Source organism: Vairimorpha ceranae, assembly GCF_000988165.1.
Source record: "Vairimorpha ceranae strain PA08 1199 chromosome Unknown NODE_1, whole genome shotgun sequence".
In the NCBI taxonomy this organism is placed as follows: domain Eukaryota; kingdom Fungi; phylum Microsporidia; family Nosematidae; genus Vairimorpha; species Vairimorpha ceranae.
This window is the reverse complement of record NW_020169296.1, coordinates 139,411-157,683: the sequence shown is the minus strand read 5'-3', so window position 1 is coordinate 157,683 and position 18,273 is coordinate 139,411. Positions and strand designations below refer to the sequence as shown.

Genomic DNA, 18,273 nt, shown 5'->3' with positions numbered 1-18,273 from the left:
AACATATTGGTAAAGTTTTTTTTATGCATTTTCGTATGTAAAAGATATTGTCCGAAAAAGTGGGTTTATTTAAAATTGACCATTAATTTTCTTTTGAGTATCCTTAGCATTTAAGCCTTCCAAAAATGCACAGATCAATTTTTACAAATGTCATTAAAGTTCCTTATCGTAAGAGTGTTCCACGCAGAATACTTCTCAATATTATAAAGAGAGATTTTTTTTAATTTATAGCCTAAAGGCTTGAATACAATATGTAACATAATTTTGAAGTAAGAGGAAGCATTTATAGATTAAATTCTCGTTTTAAACAGCTTAGCATAAGCCAATCGTTTAGAAATAATATCACATTTTTAATATATGCATGTTTTTTTACCCCATGAAGATTTTATTATTAAAACTTCAGATTATTATAAAAATATCCCCTAAATATTTTAATGACCCAGATACAGAAATTAATATCAGATTATCATCATTTTTATTTAAATATTCACACAAATTAGAAGGAATACCACTTAGTTATAAAATTATAGGAATCTTTCCTTTTGGAAATATAATTTGTGATAATGAGTGTATTTATTTAAAAACTGTTGTAGAATTTACCTTTTTATCTTTTAAAATTGGAGATGTAGTTTATGCAAACGAAGGTGTTGTATTTGGAGTTATTTGTGCAAAAATAGATGGTAATGATTTTTATACTGGAAATCTGAAAATAAAAGATATTGATAATACTAATGGGGAGTGTAGTGTTATTATAGGGGAAATGATATAAAAACATAGATTAATATTTTACAATAAATTTAGATATCTTTTATATTTTTAATATCTGTACATTTATACTTTTTACATGTAATTTAAATATTTTTTTTATTTTTTATCCCATGAATCAACCAGAAGATCTTTTAAATTTGGGACACTTAGAAAACTTGTCAGATTACACAATATTTAAGAAAAAGACACCAGCAGTAAAGAGATATCCAAATAGTGCCAGAAAAACACTTACTAAATGGTACATAAGTTTTGTAAAGAATAATAATCCATGCATAAAATATAAATATTGGATTAGTGTTAATGGATATCTTGAAAATAAAAATTTAATACAAAGTTCTCCTATTTTAGATATTGAAGGTCCTCTTATTATTATGACTTCTAATACTAAGTATTATCTTACTAGTGATTCTGATGTCTTAAAAAATGTGCCACATTCAAGATTTGATTTAACAGAGTTATCAAAATTTTCTAATGGATTTCCTTCTGATTGGAAGGATATTATAATACATCAACTTACAGAAATATTCGGAGCTTGTCGTATACGGTCAGTTAATACTGATTTTGAAAAAGTACTATCACCCTTTGATAAACTTTATAATGATCTTTTTAATAAAAATAAAGAAGATAAAGGCAATTTAAGATCAGAAGAAAATACTAAAAATATAGCTTATAATAATAAAGTTGAAAATTCTGCTATTAGTGAAGATATTAAAAATGCTAGATTTACAGAACATGATGATATGTTTAAAACTAACGAAAATAAAGAATTCAAGAAATTGTCTAATGAAGATAATATTCGTAATACATCATTTAATGATCATGTCTTAGCAAATTCTTCGATTAGAAATCAAATTACAGAAGCTACAGTAAAGAGTCAGATTTTTAAAGAAGAAAATTATGAACCTTCAATTACTAAAAGTTATGCTTCTATGCAGAATAGACAAGTAGAGTCAAATAATTTAAGTGAAGAAATTGAAATTTTGTCTAAATCTGTCAATAATGAAAATTCTACTGTTGTAAAAAACAATAATATTGTTGAAGCATCAGATATTTTTTTAGAAGACAATATAAAAGATATTTTTTGTACAACAGAAAAAAAGGAGAGCATAAATGATGCAGAAATTGAAGAAGAGCATAAATTAGACCAGACAGAAGTGTCTAGTATTTCTAGTAATCAATTAAATAAGGGAAATAGATCTTTTGACAGCGTAATGAGTTTTATTAATAATCAGAAAATTAATAAAAATTTATCAAAAATGAAAAGTAAAAAAAATCTTAAAGATAAGTCACTTAATGGCGATTTAACTTTTGATAAAAAAAATATTGATGCAAATAAAACAAGAACAGATGATTTATCTGAATTTTTTATGAATAGCAGTTTTAATATTCCTGATAAAGATAAAGAAAGTATGAATTTTTCAAAATTCCAAGATAATACAGTTTTTGAGCCAGTAAAGTCCGTTATTGAGAATGAAGCCGACAAAGGTAAGATTATTTCTATCGATGATATAAAAGAAGAAGATTATGTACAAGATTCTCATATAATTGAAAGTATCTTAGGGTTGGGTAATAGTTTTAAAAATGATACATTTATGCCGAATGAGTCTGATAAAATTAATATATCACTTGCAAATCAACTGACAAAAAATGAGATTGATGAACAAAGTTTTGTAAGTAAGAAAGGTGAAAGTAGTGACCAAAGTTTTGTAAGTAAGAAAAATAAATTAAGTGAACATAGTTCTGCAAATAAAAAAAATGAAAGCAGTGAAAATAAATCAATGCTTGAGGAGATTATGAATAGTAGAATACGTAAACCATATTCTTATGAAGGGGCTAAGACCTTTAAAGTGACCACACCGAAAAAGAAAAAATCTGTTAAATCTGAACAAGATAGCATTTTAAAAAAAGATGATAATATTTTAGAAAAGGAAAATATGTCAGATGTAAATCATAATTCTAATAAATTATACAGTAAATCTTTAGCCTTGGCAGATGCAAACTTATCACTTACTAAGGAGATACAAGAAATAAAAGATATGTTAAATGTGGAAAAATCATTTTCTAAACATGTAAGTGATTCAGAAGCAAATGCAACAACTTCAAGTCTTAAAGGATCGCAACCTACTAAAAAAAAGAAAAAAAGTCGAGTTAGTTTATGCATGCCAAAAAAAACTTCGTCACAGAAGAAAAGTTAAATAAACTTCTTTTGTTTTTGTAAAGTTTACAATTTTATGTAAACAAAGTTTTGTCTATAATAATTTACTACATAATAATTACTTGTTGATCATTTTATTGTAAATAAAAAGATTATATGACAAGCATCTTTATACAGTAATTACATTTACAAATTTTTTAGTTTTAATACATAATGCTAAATTTTAATAAATAAATGTTATTATTTAAAAAGTGCTTATCAGAAGACATGGGTTTATTAAAAATGTAAATATTTATTTGAACATGTCAAATATCTAAAGTCAATAAACACATTGATATTTGACATATGTCTTGCCGTTACAACAATAACGAATATAAATTTGTATTTTTTAACTAGGTTATAGATATTTAATTTTGCTCTTTTTTACTAAAAAAAATATTTGTAAATTAATTGTCGCTTTAAAAAATTTACTAAATATTACTATTTATTATTAAGTTAAAATATGTATTATCACATGTATTTTAAACAATAAAAATATATTTTTATGATTATTTTAACATTTATAAAGAAATGTATACAAATTTAATTATAAAATTTGAATAAACTATTTTTTTAATTTATCTATTTCTTAATTTAATATCTAACTTTTAATAAATTTAAAACATATATACCTATTTTAAACATAATTTACTATTTATCATTAAACAATCTAAAAAATATAACTTACGACATTTTAAATTGCTTAAAATAATTATTCTAACCTCAAACTTGATTTAACTCGTGATTTTTAATTGATCGAGAATGTAAGACAAGGAGTTGAAGAGATTAAGAAAGAAACGTTGCATATAGATATTACTACCTATAAAAATGAAACCAGAAGTATAAAAGCTTTATTATAATCTAAGATTTCACGTAATGTTATAAACAATCAGCATTTATTTAATCATTTTATTTTTCATAAAACCGTAACATCAAACTGTGCATTAATTTAGAAAAAATAAAAACTCAATTTTAAGCATTTTATTTTTTAGTATTAAAAACGTTAAATTTCAGATATAAAATTTCTTAATACAATAAATAAATAGATAGATTTAACATGTCTGTATTTAAATAATTTATAGTAAATAAACCCATGTTTTACTCTAACAGATATCATCCATATAACACTATTCTTATTTCTTGTTCATTTATAAATGTAATAACTAATCCAATGACTTATATCCACCATTTATTTACTCTGTTTCATTTAGTAAATTTTGTTATCGCTTAAATTTTAGATCTATTTTTGTACTTAAAAATTTAAATATTTAAAATGACCCCTGCCCATGTTTTTTGTGAAAGATTTCACACACATCATACACTTGAATCCTTGTTATCTGGGCCCAAAAATACAATCATTAATAAAGGATTACTTGTACAAGACAATAGAAGGATCTTGTAATGATAGTGGGTATGTCATATCAGTGCTAGAAATAGATGATGTTAGTGAGGGAACTGTAAGCTTAAACGGGGCAACAAGCTTTAAAATAAAATACAAGGCTCTGGTTCTAAAACCTTTTAAAGGCGAGACCATGGAAGCTTCTGTTGTTGAGATAAATAAAATGGGAGTTTTTGCGTCAGTAGGACCCCTCACTGTTTTTGTATCTAATCATCAAATTCCCAGTGAAATACAAGAAGGAGGGTTACTTAAAGATTCAATCGTTAGATTGAAGATTATTGGCACAAAAATAGACTCATCTAAAATTTATGCAGTAGGTACATTAAATGATGAATATTTAGGAATTCTTTCATAGATGTAATGTTACAAATAAATATTTATAAATAAGTTAAGGTTAGTATTTATAATATATTTTTTTTAAAATATTATTAGCATTTTTTAAAATATTTTGTATACATTTTTTTTAAAATATTTTATATCCATTTTTAAAAAACATTTTACATCCATTTTTTATAAAATATTTTATACACATCTCTTATACACATTTTTTATACATTTTTTACTGAATATTATCACATGCTTACTATTATCTTTTATGCATCTTTATTTTTTTATCCCTTCATGGAAGAAAAAAATTTGAATTTATCTAAACCTTCAAGTTTAGATATCCTAGAATCTTCTTATTTAAAACTTAAATATTGGATAGAAGACTCTCTAGACCTATTTAAAAATGATTTACTTCCATTATTATATCCATTATTTGTTCATATTTATTTTGACTTAATACAGCAAAATAAACCAGAAGAGGCTAAGTCATTTTTTATAAAATATTGTAAAGATCATGAAAGTAAAAAACAAGAATTAAAGTATTTTGAAAGTATTTATACTCCACAACATATTCATGAAAATAATTTAGCATATACTTTTAGAACATCTAAATATTATCTACCAATGGGTAGATATGCTTTTGATCTACTTCTTAATTTTTTAGAAGAAAATAATTTTACGTATATTCTTAAGGTTCTAAATCAATACTTAAATATTAGAATTTATTCTGGGGTTAAAAATGATGACATTCCACAAGGCATAGATGTCTCACCGGGAGATGCGGAAATAGATCTAACAACATTTTTGGTGTCTAAGGAATGTGAAGAAGCTATCTTGGTCGATGAGCAATATAAATATGACCATTTAGAAGCTTATGCAATACAATTAAAAAAACAAAGAGAGCTAAAAGAGGCAGACACATTTAATAGACCGAATGCGTCACAGATAAATGCGGAAATTGAAAAATTAAAAGATTTATGTAAAAGAGTATCAGTTAATAAAAATAATCTACCAAGCATTTGTTGTTATACTATCCATAATACATATGAAGGGCTGACTGCTGTAGAAATTTCAAATAATTCTAAATTGTTGGCTTGTGGATTTAAGGATAGTTATATCGATTTATTTTCATTAACAAAAGAACCCTTGAGAAAACTTAAATCATCAAGCGATTTAGCAAAATCAGATATTAAAATGTCTATTGAAGAAAAGTTTGAAGATGTAGGATTTTTTTATAGACTTGTAGGACATGCTGGTCCTGTTTACGGTGTAAAATTTTTTTCTTCTAACAAATTTTTACTGTCATGCTCACAAGACTGTACGATACGTTTGTGGAGTCTAGATTTACTAGCCCCTGTCGGTGTTTACAAATCGCACGTTTTTCCTATTTGGTCGATAGATATTGCATCTAACGATTTTTACTTTGCAAGCGGTTCTGCCGACCGACAAGCTGTTATTTGGTCTGTTACTGGTGACAAACCTGAAAGATTAATCGTTACTGCATTGAGTGACGTTACAGCTGTAAAATTTCATCCTAATTCTAAATATCTTTTTACTGGATCAGCTGATCATAAAATTAGAATGCACGATATCAGTAATGCGCAACTCGTTAGGACTTTTCATGGTCACACAGACACAGTTACATGCTTTGATATTTCACATTGTGGTAAATTATTGGTTTCCGGGAGTAAAGATAAACATTTAATTCTGTGGGATATTCAAAACGGAAAAAGTTTAATAAAATTTCCAGGACATGATTCTGCTGTTTTTTCTGTATCTTTCAGTTGGTATGGCACTATTATCGCATCATCTGGTGCGGATAATTGTGTAAAATTATGGGATAAGACAGATCCTAAAGGTAATTGTTTAGGAACTTATTATACGAAAAACACGCCATTATTTTGTGTTAAGTTTGGTTACAGGAATATTATATCGACAGCTGGTCCCTTTTTAGGCAATTAAAATAAATATTTAAGTGTTTGTACATATCCTATTTTTAAAACATATTATTTTTTGGTAAATTCTTATTTTTATTAAATAGTTATCTTATTTATATTTTTGCATTCTTTCTAGAAGATAAAAAATTTATTTATGACATTTCGAAAAATAGAAATTTTTACGAAAAACATTAATTATTTATTAAAAAGGATTAAACTGATTTTTTATAATATTTATATCTTAACATTAAGTTTGTGTACGTTTAAGTCTAAGTAAATATTTTGAATTATAAGATGCCCTATATAAATTATTAACTTTTGACATTTATAAAAAAAAATATTATATAAAATTAGAAAAAAACAATATTTTATTTCATTAAATTAAAAAAATGATATTTTATTAAATTAAAAAAAATAATACTTAATTTAATTAGAAAAAATACTGTTTAATTTTATTTAATCAGAAAAAAAATGAAATAAAATTTACTTTCTTTTTTTTTAATTTAAAATATTTTGTTTTTGTATTTTCACCACTCAATATTTTTTTTTGTATAAACGACAAAAAATTATATTAAAAATAATATATTTTTAACCCTTAAATGAAATCTGAAAATATTGATAATTTAACTGCTATCACACTTTTACTTTCTACAATGATGGGCACAGGAATTACATTTATGCCTTATGCATTTAATTCTGTGGGATACATAACAAGCTGGTTGATTCTTTCATGGGTGTCTTTTTGTACATTTGTCTCTTTGTTGTGTATTTCTTATGTAGTTAAAAATACGGCAGATGCGAATAATACGCTTACTTACACATCCATCGGTAAAAGGGTATCAAAATATGTACACTATTGTGTTAATATTTCTATTTTCTTTAATTGTTTCTTTTCTAATATTTCATTTTACAGATTTCTTACTGATATTATTGTTGAGGCCTTTCCTTTCTTTAAATGGCAATATTTTAGAAAACTTGTAGCATTTATGCTGTTTCCATTACTTTTATATTTCTGTCTGAAAAAAGAAATTGTAAATTTGAAAAAACAATCTTGGATTTCTACAGCATCTGTATCTTTTCTAGCCTTATTAATTGTATTTTATTCTTATGCATTTGGATCACAGATATATAATTCTAATCCACAGCCTTACAATTATGATTTTAAATATGGAATTCCTTTTTTTATGCCGACTATGGTCTGTCAGCCTTCTATGGTAAAAATAGTGCAACAGTTGCGAAATAAAACATGGAAAAATATTATATTTTTATCTGCTATGACATCATTAGGTGGACTTTTTATTTATGGTATAGTAGGACATTGTGGATATAAAGTCTTTGGATCTAAGATAAACAGTCATATAGTTAAAGAATTCTATACACATAATTCACTAATTAATGTTTATATGAGAAATTATACAATAGACAGATTCAATCTTATTTCTAAGTTAGCTATATACAGCATGATGTTTGTACTAGGATCTGGATTTCCACTACAAATGGTTCCTGTGACTGACATGTTTATGCAGTTTATTTTTAAAGATTGTAAAAATACTAGAAATAGAACCTTTGTAACAGTTATTCTTTGTACTGTTTGTTTAGGATTTGTATTAATTGAAAATCTACGAATTAAACTTATTAAAAGAGTTAATGGTGCTCTTTTCTCTACTTCTGTTAGTTTAATATATCCATTCTTGTACTACATATCAATGCGTAAAGGAAAAGGAATAACATGTATTATACCTAACATGATATATTGGGTTACGTGCTTAATAATTATATACATACTTAGTACAATAGTAAGAGATTTGTGGAATAATGATCCTCAACTTTTTAATTAATAAATTTATTTAATTATTTTACTTTTTGATACAACATTTTAAAGTTGTTGATTAACAAATATATTTTTAACTTGTTGGTTAATAAATATATTTTTAACTTGTTGGTTAACAAATACATTTTAAACTTGTTGGTTAATAAATATATTTTTAACTTGTTGGTTAACAAATACATTTTAAACTTGTTGGTTAACAAATACATTTTAAACTTATTGGTAAACGATTGTATTTTAAACTTGTTGGTTAGCAAGTGTTGCGAGACCCGACTGTGTTCTGTGACAAATCGAAGCGATGTTCGAATTCCGGCAAAACCTTTTTGATCAAAAATGTGCTGTTTTTGCATTCTAATTTACAAGACACACAAATAATTAGATTGGATAAGAAGATTTAAAATATTTTATATATGTATTGTTGTATCTAAAGATAAAAATATTTGTATAGCAAAATTTTTTAATATAAATTTTGTATTTAAATAAAACTAAATAATTTTTTAAAGATATTAAAAATTATTTTAATCTTTAAAAAAAAACAGCATTTATATTATTTTTTATTACGTTGGCCATAGATACTATTTAAGTTCGTTTCATACGATCAGCTAAAATTTTTCTAAATTATGAGTTAATAGAATGGATCAAATTTTAAATTTTTAATATATTGCAAAATTAGCATCTTTTACAACATATCTTTATTCAACATCCCTTTACTCATATAATAGCCTTAATAAGCTATATTTAAATATTCATAGCAAGTTCTACGATGACCATTGCTTTATTACATTACAAAAATATTACAGATTCAAATCTGTGATTAGAAAATTTTAACATGAATTGTAAAACATAAATTTGTGAAGTTAAAAACATAAAAATAGTAAAATTTGTAAAAAAAACACTTTTCACGGCTGTGGATTGGGCACGCAACAATAAATACATTTAATAATATTTTAAACCTTTCGATTATTAAATACATTTCAATTTTTGCCCTGTATCTTCTGCTTAACATACAGAAAGTAACATAAAAATAATAAAATTAATTTATATAAAATATTTTAATATGCACATTATGTGTTAATTTTATATAAAATATGTCTAGCAAAATTAATCCTTTTTAAATCTTTTAAGAATGGCTTAAGTGATTTTCTTATCTTCTCTTTAGATGCATTGTCTACTGTGTCATAAAATTTCTGCACTACATAATTTCCATACATATCAGTACACATATTAAATATTCTAGGCTTACCACCCGAAACTTCTAAAAATTTATTTAAAAACCTGTTTTTCTGTTCATGATCTGAAATAACAATACATTGTTCAATCACATTTGAAGAAAATTTAAATTTACTCAAATTATAACAATTATTAATAATTTGTGATATAACTGCATTCCTTTCAGAATCATCACTAATTGTAAGCATATGTTGTATAACATAATTTCCATATTGATCATTAACAAGACTTTCTAAATTACTTATTAAAATTTGTAAAATCTTTTTTACATCTGCTTCAACACAAAACTCGAGCAATCTTTGGATAACTCGACATCCATACCTATGAGTACTTAAAAAAATAGGATCTTTTTTAAATACATCAATAATTAAATTTTTGTCTGGTGATTTCTCAATATATTTTTGAATAACATGATTTCCATTTTGATCTTCAATTAGACAAAAAATATCTTGCTTAATTTCTTCAATAATAAAATCGATACACTCAAAACAGTCCATTAATTTTTGAATAACACGACAGCCGTAAGGGTGCAAAGACAAATCGTAAATACGACTTTTAAATTCTGTAAACACTGTAAATTTTTGTGATTCATTTAAAAGCGGCAAAATCTTTTGTATCACGTAATTGCCAAATAAATTTGATGAAAGATCGTAAATAGAATCTTCTATTTGTGAAAAAAACCAAGCGATCTCATTTTCTGTAGAAATATCAATTCTGTTTTGAATCAATCTTGAACCTTCTTGGTCTTTACTCATAAACACACAAAATTCTTTAAGAGATGATGTTGTAGAAGTAAAAGATTTTAAAAGCGTAATATCAGCCTTCTGTTGGTCACTGTAAAACATGAAAATATCACTCAGAAATAAATTGTCATTTGTATCAAAAACCTGCTTAAATGATTGATTTTTTATAACATTTTTTTGTGATGAATTTATATTTAAAAGTGAATTGAATGTATTTGGATCTAATATACTAACATCACCAATAGGAGTAGTTGTTCTAGATGTTCCTTTAAATTCTTTACTTACAGATTCAGGATTATCACCATCAATTTTTTCAAGTAAACTATCCTTTCTTGATTTGTAAGAATAAATTTCAGAACTAAATGCTCTATTAATAATGTCATCGTATTCACTAAGCCATATTTTCCCATTAATATGTATATCTGGTGGAGGAATGCGTACATCATCTTTGCTATTTCGACTGTAATAAGATGAATATTGAATGTCAACAAGTTCAACTTCATCCGAAGCAAACAACTTATCGACAGGAGGTGCAGAACATGGCCTTTGTTCTTTAAGTCCAAGTTTGTTAATCATTTTTGAGTTTACTTTTACAAAGTTAGGAGTTTTGTTAAATTTGCTAGCGCTCATTGTTTAATTTTTTTTAGAAAGGGTTTATAAAATTAAATAAAAGGAGACACTCCTTTGTAATTAATAAATAAATATTGTACGATGTATTAAATTTAAACTATTCTTTTAGACATAACTATGCTCTCTTGAATATCAAATATAAAATTCTTAATTTATGCATCTGAAAATTATTTATAAAAATAAATTTGTTTGTTTTATTAAATTTATTTAATTTCGTACATATTTTTGGAAATAATTAGCCCCACTTACCAAGTGGAAAAGTAAACAGGCGTTTATTTTAAAGATATTCTTACTAGTCATCTATAATCTAGTGTATGAATATTTTTTGGCACTGCCATTCACAAAATTTTTTATTTGGGAGATCAAGCTTCGGCTTTCTCCTCTTGTTATAATTTTTTAAAGTAAAATATTTATTTTTTATTTTTTCTACTAAAAAAGTTCATGGTAATGTTTCTACCAAACATACGTTTTTTCTCAATGTTTTCTTTTAGATCTAAATTATCATTCTTTTTCAGTTCTGCTGGCTTTGGCGGTATTGGATATGCCACTCCTGCATATTTTTCATTTCGTAAATCTGATGAAGCTTCGTCTACTAATTCCATCTTACAGTTATGTTTTCTTCTACCCTTCAAAACAATTTTTTTATTTATTTTTATTGGTTATTTATAAACATTTATACAATTTTTTAATAAGATTATTTTTATAATGATATTTTCATTCAATAGCTATTTTATAGCTTTTACTCAATAGCTATTTTATAGCTTTCATTCGATAACTAGTTTTATAGTTTTCGTTTTATTATTATTTTCTATAATCTCCACTTTTCAAAACATTCAACCAGTCTCTCTCCATAAAAATTTATATTATTGGATAACAGTGTATCAAGTAAAATATTAATTGGTATATTTTTTATATTTGCAATAGCTTCTATTATTTCATAAATTAAATATGGTTCATTAGATTTATGCTTCTGATAATTATTTACAAATTTATAACCAGCATAACTTTTTCTAATTTTACAGTAAGGACTATCTGTTTCAACTAAAATGGAATTAAGAGGTAGATTTTTTACAACTTCTATTCCTTCTTCATTTTTTAATGAGCAACCATTTATGCCGATGAATAGCCCTTTTTTTATTATTTCTTTACTTTCTTCTACTGTTCCTGTAAATGAATGTACTACTCCTTTAAAATTGTAATCCGATAAAATTTCCATAAAATCTCTGTGACTGTCTCTGCAGTGCAAAAAGTATCGTTCTGCTTTTAAATCTAATTGTACTTTAAAAATACGTTTTTGTGTTTCGATTGAAGAAAACTGTAGTCTATAATAATCCAATCCACATTCTCCTATGGCTATACACCTATCACTGTTAACAGGAATATAAACTGAATTTTCTGAATAAAGGGGATGAATGCCTGCATAAAAAAGCGTGTCGAATTTTTCTGCATAATTACAAGATTTAAGACTAGTTGTATAATCCACGCCTACAAAAATAGGAATGACTTTTGCTTCTTTACATTTTAAAATAGTATCTTCTACATTTTTAAATTGTGAATCAGTAATATTACAAGAAATATCTACTATCATTTTTTAAGGATTTAATATTTTTTTTTAAATTTTAAAATTTGACCCCCATAAATGGAGCAACAAAAAGGCATTCCTGGGACAAAACCGTTTAGGGTACAAATTGTCGAGCTTAAGACAGAATTGAGTAAATTGGATGGGCAAATAGGTGATTATAAAAAAAAAATAGAGGCGACAAAAAAGAATGATGCAAACAATTCGCCTATGGCACCACTTATAGCAAAGCTTAAGGAACTTACTCAGGATTTATCCGATCTTACCTCTAGCAAAAAAGAGTGTTATGATAAAATTAATTCTTTAAATGAAACCCACGGAGATTTTCTAAAAACGCCAATCGAACCAAAAGGGTCTATTACTACTGAATCAATAGAAAAAAGATTAAAAAATATTAATTTAGATATGCTTAAATATCCATGTAATGCTCAAAAATCGAAATCTTATGAAGATGAAATTAAGGATTTAAAATTAAAAAAAATTAATTTAGAAGCAGAAAGGAAGAAGCATGAAGCTCTAAGACAAGCACAAGAAGAATATAAATTGTTGAAGGCTAAATTATCAGAAATCTATGCAAAGATGGATAAAAAGAAAGCTGATATAAATGAAGTTAAAGAATCTATGAAAGGGATTAAAACGGAAAAAAATCCTGTTATTGTAGGATATGAAAAAATTATTTGTGATCTAGAAGCAAAGAAAGAGGAAATTAACAAAAAAATAGCATTAAATCAAGCGGAGATTGCTAAGAAAAAGGTAGATTATGACGAATATTTAAATAAGAAATCTATTGCAGAAGCTTATGAAAAAAGAAGAATTGAAATTTGTGATAAAATTAGAGAGATGGAAACTAGAAAAGAAAATATGGAAGATGAAAAAGATAAATGTGATGCATCTAAATATGACTCAGTAATCTTTTTCTTAGAAAAGAAAACAGGGAAATCTGACGAAAGAATAACATTCCCTATTGATATTGTTATGTCTTTGTCTCAATTTAAGGTTACAATTCCGTCAACTGTGGGTCAAATCTCAGAAACTATTTCTCAATTGAACAAAAAGAAAATGATTTTTTTAGAAACTGTGGTCATTAGAAAGGGAGAGCTTAAAAGTGAGATAGAAAAAATAGTAGAAGAGATTTCAAAAGAAAAGGCTTTATTGGCTGAATTACCAATTAGTGAAATAAAACTACCACGTTTGCAAACCAAACCCGGTAGTAATTAAAAGGTTTATTTAATTATGTATTTCTATGAAATTTATATATAAACATAATAAAATTTATATATTATATATAAACATAATAAAATCAATATATATAAAAAGTTTGAATCTGAATATTTATTTATTTTTTAACCCTTCTTTTTTAAAAATTTGTAAAATTCTTTGTATTTTATATTTAAAAGCACTAAATACAACTTAGAGAATTTTTAGAATTGTTACAAAACAGATATTACGGAGTTTTGTGTATTTCTCTTTATTTTTTTTCAATTTTTTGTAATTTCAAAACGGTGACTATTGCAAATTTTACTTTATAATGTAAGACATTTTGCACTTTAAACAATGCACACAAGCCTAAAGACATGTTACATAACAAATATAAGAATATTTTTTTTTACATCCCGTTTCAACGGGATAGCGTTAGCTAGTTTATATATAAACATTTTTATTGTGCAGATATTTTATTTTCTAAAACTCCAGCCCTGTATGTTTCATATAATTCACTACCTGTGTAGTCAATCAAAATATTAAGATGTGTTCCTAACAATATTTCTTTTAATATAGCAAAATCACAATGTTCTGCATTATCTACCTCTACCGTTCCCCAACTAAATCTTCTTTCTCTTGTTACACCATCAGCCATATCACTCGATATAATAGTAAATGGCATGTATTTGTTTATGCTTTCTTGTGAATCGATTTTCTCGTAGTAGTCAGAATGCTCAAAATCAAAAACTTTAATTTCATTATTTTGTAATTGTTCATTAATAAGGCATTTTAATTTTGTCTTTTCTGCTTCAATAAGTCCATCTGCTTTACTTATTACTGGTATTACATTTACAAGATGATGTACTCTTTTTAGAAATTGTATATCATTTTCTTTTAAGCCTTTACAAGTTGAAGGTATAAAATATAACATACAATGAATTCTAGGATCTTCATAGGATGGATTTCTTCTTATTTTAGATTCTTCATCAATAAAATTATCAAATTGTACTTTTATGAAATTTACAATGTTATTTTGTAAATCTGTGTCACATATTTCTGAACCAAATCCTGGTGTATCAATAAGACTTATTTTCTGCGTAACTCCTTCACAATCAACATTCAACATATAGAGATTTATGTCTGTACTGTTTTGAACTGGCACGATTATATTATTGAAAAGTGTATTGAAAAATGAAGATTTCCCTGAACCTTTGTATCCGCATGCCATAATGCTAAATCTTCTGTTTTTTCTTTTTAGCATCATTGTATTTGTTTATTTAAAAAAATAAATTTATTTACAAATGTTTTAAAATTTTAAAACAAAATTTATGCATTGAAATAATTTATATAGACAAATTAATTAGTTAAAAGAGTTAACTAAAAAAACATGTTATTGTTGATTTAAAAAGGCTATTTTAAATAAGATTGACAAATTTTAGCACAGTATTTTTAACAATATACTTTGCATTAATATTAGAAGATTTATTTTAGAACAGTTTTAAAAATTTTTTTTTAAAATGCATGGTTTACGTATTTTTTGAAAACAAGACTAAAAATTTTGTAAGAGAATTTTTTTACAAAAAATTGTCTTTAAGAAAATACATTTATAAAGACAGCGCGTCAATTTAATGTTTTATAAATTAAAATGTAAAACTGTTTCATTACACAAATGTGAAAATATAATTAAACAAATATAATATGCAAGGAGAGGTAATGTACAGATTAAAATTAAGTATTCCTCGTGTGGTGACTTGATCCAAAAAGTTATCAATGTATTTACAAATATAGCTAAAATCAGGAAAAGCTATTATAAAAGTTTACTTATAGAAAAAAATACTTAAAGTGATGGCATGCAGTTACATTATTGAAAACGAAAATTATTAAAAAAAGTACTGTAAAGTTTAATATAACAGGGGTATTAAACAATGAAAGGAAAAAGTTAAATGTGGATATTGCAACCAATATTTATGCTAATAAGCAACTTAAATATTTTTTTATTAATAGGCTTAAATTTTTTGGTTAAATTGTTTAGTTTTTCACAAAAAAATTTAAATTAATAAAAAAGTATTTTTGAAAAAATGTATTAATATGACAAGTTTGTGAATAATTGACTAAAAATTAATAAATTTGCTTTTATACATTTTTTAAAGTAAACTTGGAGTTTAATCAAAGCTGTTGTGATATTTAATTTATTTCGCATAATATTACATGTTAATTAATGAGCCTGAATTTTTTATAAATGTAAAATATATTGTCGATTTGTTTGTTTACAAGTGTAAAAAAACACAAAAATAAAAATTACCTGAAAATGGTTATAAACTTTAATTAATCAACATCATTTTTTTTGTTTTGTTTACATATTTTATTATTTAATAATTGTTTGTTTACCCCCCTAATGTTTGCATTTGGATGTTTTTCGAGAAATAAAGAAAATAATCACTCGCAAAAAATTAATGATATATCAAAATCAAAGATCATTCATGATGAATGTTTATTAAACAAACAAAAGGAAATAGTGGAGAAAGAAAAAAATAAAAAAGGAAAGATTAATAGAGTATTAAGCTATTTAGGCTCTTGGTTCTGTATGAATAATAACAGGAAAACAAATGATGAAATTCTAGAAACGCAAAGATTAATTGATGAAGAAAAGTCTATGAACGATAACAAAGGTTGTGTAAATACTTTAAATGATACCGTAGAAACAAGTGAAAAAAAATTACCAAATGAAGAAAAATCTATTAACAATGATGAAGATGGTGTAAATATCCCAACCGATGACGCAAAGACAAGCGAAAAAAAATTATCTGATGAAGAAAAATCTATTGCCAATAAGGAAGATGGTATAAATACTGCAACTGATAACGTAGAGACAACCAATACAATGGAAGATTTTATGAATAATGATAATTCTAGTTTAAAACAAGTTAAACCACCTGTTTTCAATCCGGAAGATGTTAAATTGATTACTAAAGATTGTGATGAGTCTGTTATAGGAGAAATATGTGTAGAATTTGAAGGTAGAAAATTTCGATTTACATTATTTACAACTACTAAACTATCCTCAATTGCAAAATTAATATATAAATCATGTGGGTACTCTACATTACCTCCTATGAGTTTGGAGGAATTGATAGAGAAACAGAAACAAAATGCGAAGGCAATTGATAAAAGACGAAGGAAATTTCCTCCTGGATTTAAAGCCCTTAGAGAGAAGAGAATTAGAAGAAAGCGTGCGACAATACTCCCAGAAATTTTAATGAAAGAAAATAACAAAAAGGAACTTGAACAGTTTTATAAAGAATTGGAAGATGAAGCAACGTATTTCGACGAAAGTTGTATACGAGGATTCTGTGGTCCATATTTACCTGAAGACATGCTAGATGATCCACCAGATGACGAGTGTAATACAAATAATGTTACAGAAGACAAAACACAGAATATTAAAAAGAACAAAAAAGAAACAAAAAAAACTACTTCTAGTAAAGAGAATGTCAAAATAAAAGATGAGAGCTCTTCTTATGATTTATACAAGGAATATGCAGGAATGTCCCTTTTATGGGACATTTAAGCCTATAATAAATCATTATATGAAATTTATTTATAATTTTTCATCAAAAAAGCATTTTAATAGTTTTATTTTTTTATGCATAAAAATCTATTTAACTATTTTTATTAATTAAAAAGTATATTTTTTAATAAAATTTGAATTTTTTCAAAACTTAATTTCATGATTCTTAAATTTTTTATTTAATTAATTTATCTTCTATATTTAATTAATGAAACAATACATACTCCCATTGATTCAATAAACAACATGAATACAACACTTCTCTCGATGAACATTCGTAAACTTAAAGACAAGTTATATAAAACTTTAAAACAACTTTTGTCTTTAAAATTGCACACTGTAGCATTTCTATCGCTCGTATCACGAAATCCACAACATTTAAATCTTTCTTGTACAAAATTTTTCTGATATTCATTCATCCCTTCCCAGATATTATCTCCCCAAAAAAGACTCTTTTCTGGTAGTAACGAACTTTTTATAGCCAATATAACTTGAAAATTAATTAAAAACATAGTAATTAATATCCAAAATGTTAATTTTAGTTTCTTTTTAGTATTTAATATATGAAATCCTAATATAGATGACAAAGCGGAGGTTGAGGATATTCCAAATAATAGTAAGAACACTCCTAATGACATTTGTAAAATATCTCTAGCTTTTAAATACACAGTGAATGAAATAATTTTTAGAGAAATCGAATACATAAAAACAATTGCCTGTATTAAGATAAAAAAAGATTTAAGAAACTTCTTTATAGATTTCTTATGCTTCATTATTTATTTTTAATGTGTTTATTTTTGTAAGCGATCTAAAACAAGTTTCAAGAAATTTACCTTCTTTACATTTTATACTAATTTTTTATTAAAAATA

The 18,273-nt window shown here is 25.3% G+C and overlaps 12 protein-coding genes across 12 annotated transcripts; 7 read left to right on the top strand and 5 right to left on the bottom strand.

The window, feature by feature from the left end:
* Positions 1 to 361: 361 nt before the first annotated feature.
* On the top strand, positions 362 to 769 carry AAJ76_1000157322 (hypothetical protein; the record flags this gene model as incomplete). Its single annotated transcript, XM_024473599.1, has 1 exon — positions 362 to 769. The coding sequence occupies one exon, from the start codon at positions 362 to 364 to the stop codon at positions 767 to 769; it is 408 nt and encodes a 135-aa protein (XP_024332451.1).
* A 109-nt stretch (positions 770 to 878) lies between these two features.
* Positions 879 to 2,963, top strand: AAJ76_1000156805 (hypothetical protein; the record flags this gene model as incomplete). The annotated part of the gene is made up of 1 exon (XM_024473598.1): positions 879 to 2,963. One exon carries the CDS (start codon positions 879 to 881, stop codon positions 2,961 to 2,963), a length of 2,085 nt encoding a protein of 694 aa, XP_024332450.1.
* A 1,285-nt stretch (positions 2,964 to 4,248) lies between these two features.
* On the top strand, positions 4,249 to 4,716 carry AAJ76_1000153435 (dna-directed rna polymerase ii subunit rpb7; the record flags this gene model as incomplete). Its single annotated transcript, XM_024473596.1, has 1 exon — positions 4,249 to 4,716. One exon carries the CDS (start codon positions 4,249 to 4,251, stop codon positions 4,714 to 4,716), a length of 468 nt encoding a protein of 155 aa, XP_024332449.1.
* A 266-nt stretch (positions 4,717 to 4,982) lies between these two features.
* On the top strand, positions 4,983 to 6,650 carry AAJ76_1000152701 (transcription initiation factor tfiid subunit taf5; the record flags this gene model as incomplete). The annotated part of the gene is made up of 1 exon (XM_024473595.1): positions 4,983 to 6,650. One exon carries the CDS (start codon positions 4,983 to 4,985, stop codon positions 6,648 to 6,650), a length of 1,668 nt encoding a protein of 555 aa, XP_024332448.1.
* A 574-nt stretch (positions 6,651 to 7,224) lies between these two features.
* AAJ76_1000150459 (amino acid permease) lies at positions 7,225 to 8,463 on the top strand (the record flags this gene model as incomplete). The annotated part of the gene is made up of 1 exon (XM_024473594.1): positions 7,225 to 8,463. One exon carries the CDS (start codon positions 7,225 to 7,227, stop codon positions 8,461 to 8,463), a length of 1,239 nt encoding a protein of 412 aa, XP_024332447.1.
* A 13-nt stretch (positions 8,464 to 8,476) lies between these two features.
* AAJ76_1000148881 (hypothetical protein) lies at positions 8,477 to 8,803 on the bottom strand (the record flags this gene model as incomplete). Its single annotated transcript, XM_024473593.1, has 1 exon — positions 8,477 to 8,803. The coding sequence occupies one exon, from the start codon at positions 8,801 to 8,803 to the stop codon at positions 8,477 to 8,479; it is 327 nt and encodes a 108-aa protein (XP_024332446.1).
* A 714-nt stretch (positions 8,804 to 9,517) lies between these two features.
* AAJ76_1000146628 (maternal pumilio protein) lies at positions 9,518 to 11,056 on the bottom strand (the record flags this gene model as incomplete). The annotated part of the gene is made up of 1 exon (XM_024473592.1): positions 9,518 to 11,056. The coding sequence occupies one exon, from the start codon at positions 11,054 to 11,056 to the stop codon at positions 9,518 to 9,520; it is 1,539 nt and encodes a 512-aa protein (XP_024332445.1).
* Positions 11,057 to 11,864: 808 nt separating this feature from the next.
* AAJ76_1000145040 (deoxyribonuclease-like protein) lies at positions 11,865 to 12,644 on the bottom strand (the record flags this gene model as incomplete). Its single annotated transcript, XM_024473591.1, has 1 exon — positions 11,865 to 12,644. One exon carries the CDS (start codon positions 12,642 to 12,644, stop codon positions 11,865 to 11,867), a length of 780 nt encoding a protein of 259 aa, XP_024332444.1.
* Positions 12,645 to 12,695: 51 nt separating this feature from the next.
* AAJ76_1000144988 (hypothetical protein) lies at positions 12,696 to 13,853 on the top strand (the record flags this gene model as incomplete). Its single annotated transcript, XM_024473590.1, has 1 exon — positions 12,696 to 13,853. One exon carries the CDS (start codon positions 12,696 to 12,698, stop codon positions 13,851 to 13,853), a length of 1,158 nt encoding a protein of 385 aa, XP_024332443.1.
* A 439-nt stretch (positions 13,854 to 14,292) lies between these two features.
* Positions 14,293 to 15,099, bottom strand: AAJ76_1000142585 (septin; the record flags this gene model as incomplete). Its single annotated transcript, XM_024473589.1, has 1 exon — positions 14,293 to 15,099. One exon carries the CDS (start codon positions 15,097 to 15,099, stop codon positions 14,293 to 14,295), a length of 807 nt encoding a protein of 268 aa, XP_024332442.1.
* A 1,131-nt stretch (positions 15,100 to 16,230) lies between these two features.
* Positions 16,231 to 17,403, top strand: AAJ76_1000141453 (hypothetical protein; the record flags this gene model as incomplete). The annotated part of the gene is made up of 1 exon (XM_024473588.1): positions 16,231 to 17,403. The coding sequence occupies one exon, from the start codon at positions 16,231 to 16,233 to the stop codon at positions 17,401 to 17,403; it is 1,173 nt and encodes a 390-aa protein (XP_024332441.1).
* A 188-nt stretch (positions 17,404 to 17,591) lies between these two features.
* AAJ76_1000139508 (tetraspanin family integral membrane protein) lies at positions 17,592 to 18,176 on the bottom strand (the record flags this gene model as incomplete). The annotated part of the gene is made up of 1 exon (XM_024473587.1): positions 17,592 to 18,176. One exon carries the CDS (start codon positions 18,174 to 18,176, stop codon positions 17,592 to 17,594), a length of 585 nt encoding a protein of 194 aa, XP_024332440.1.
* Between the last annotated feature and the right edge of the window lie 97 nt (positions 18,177 to 18,273).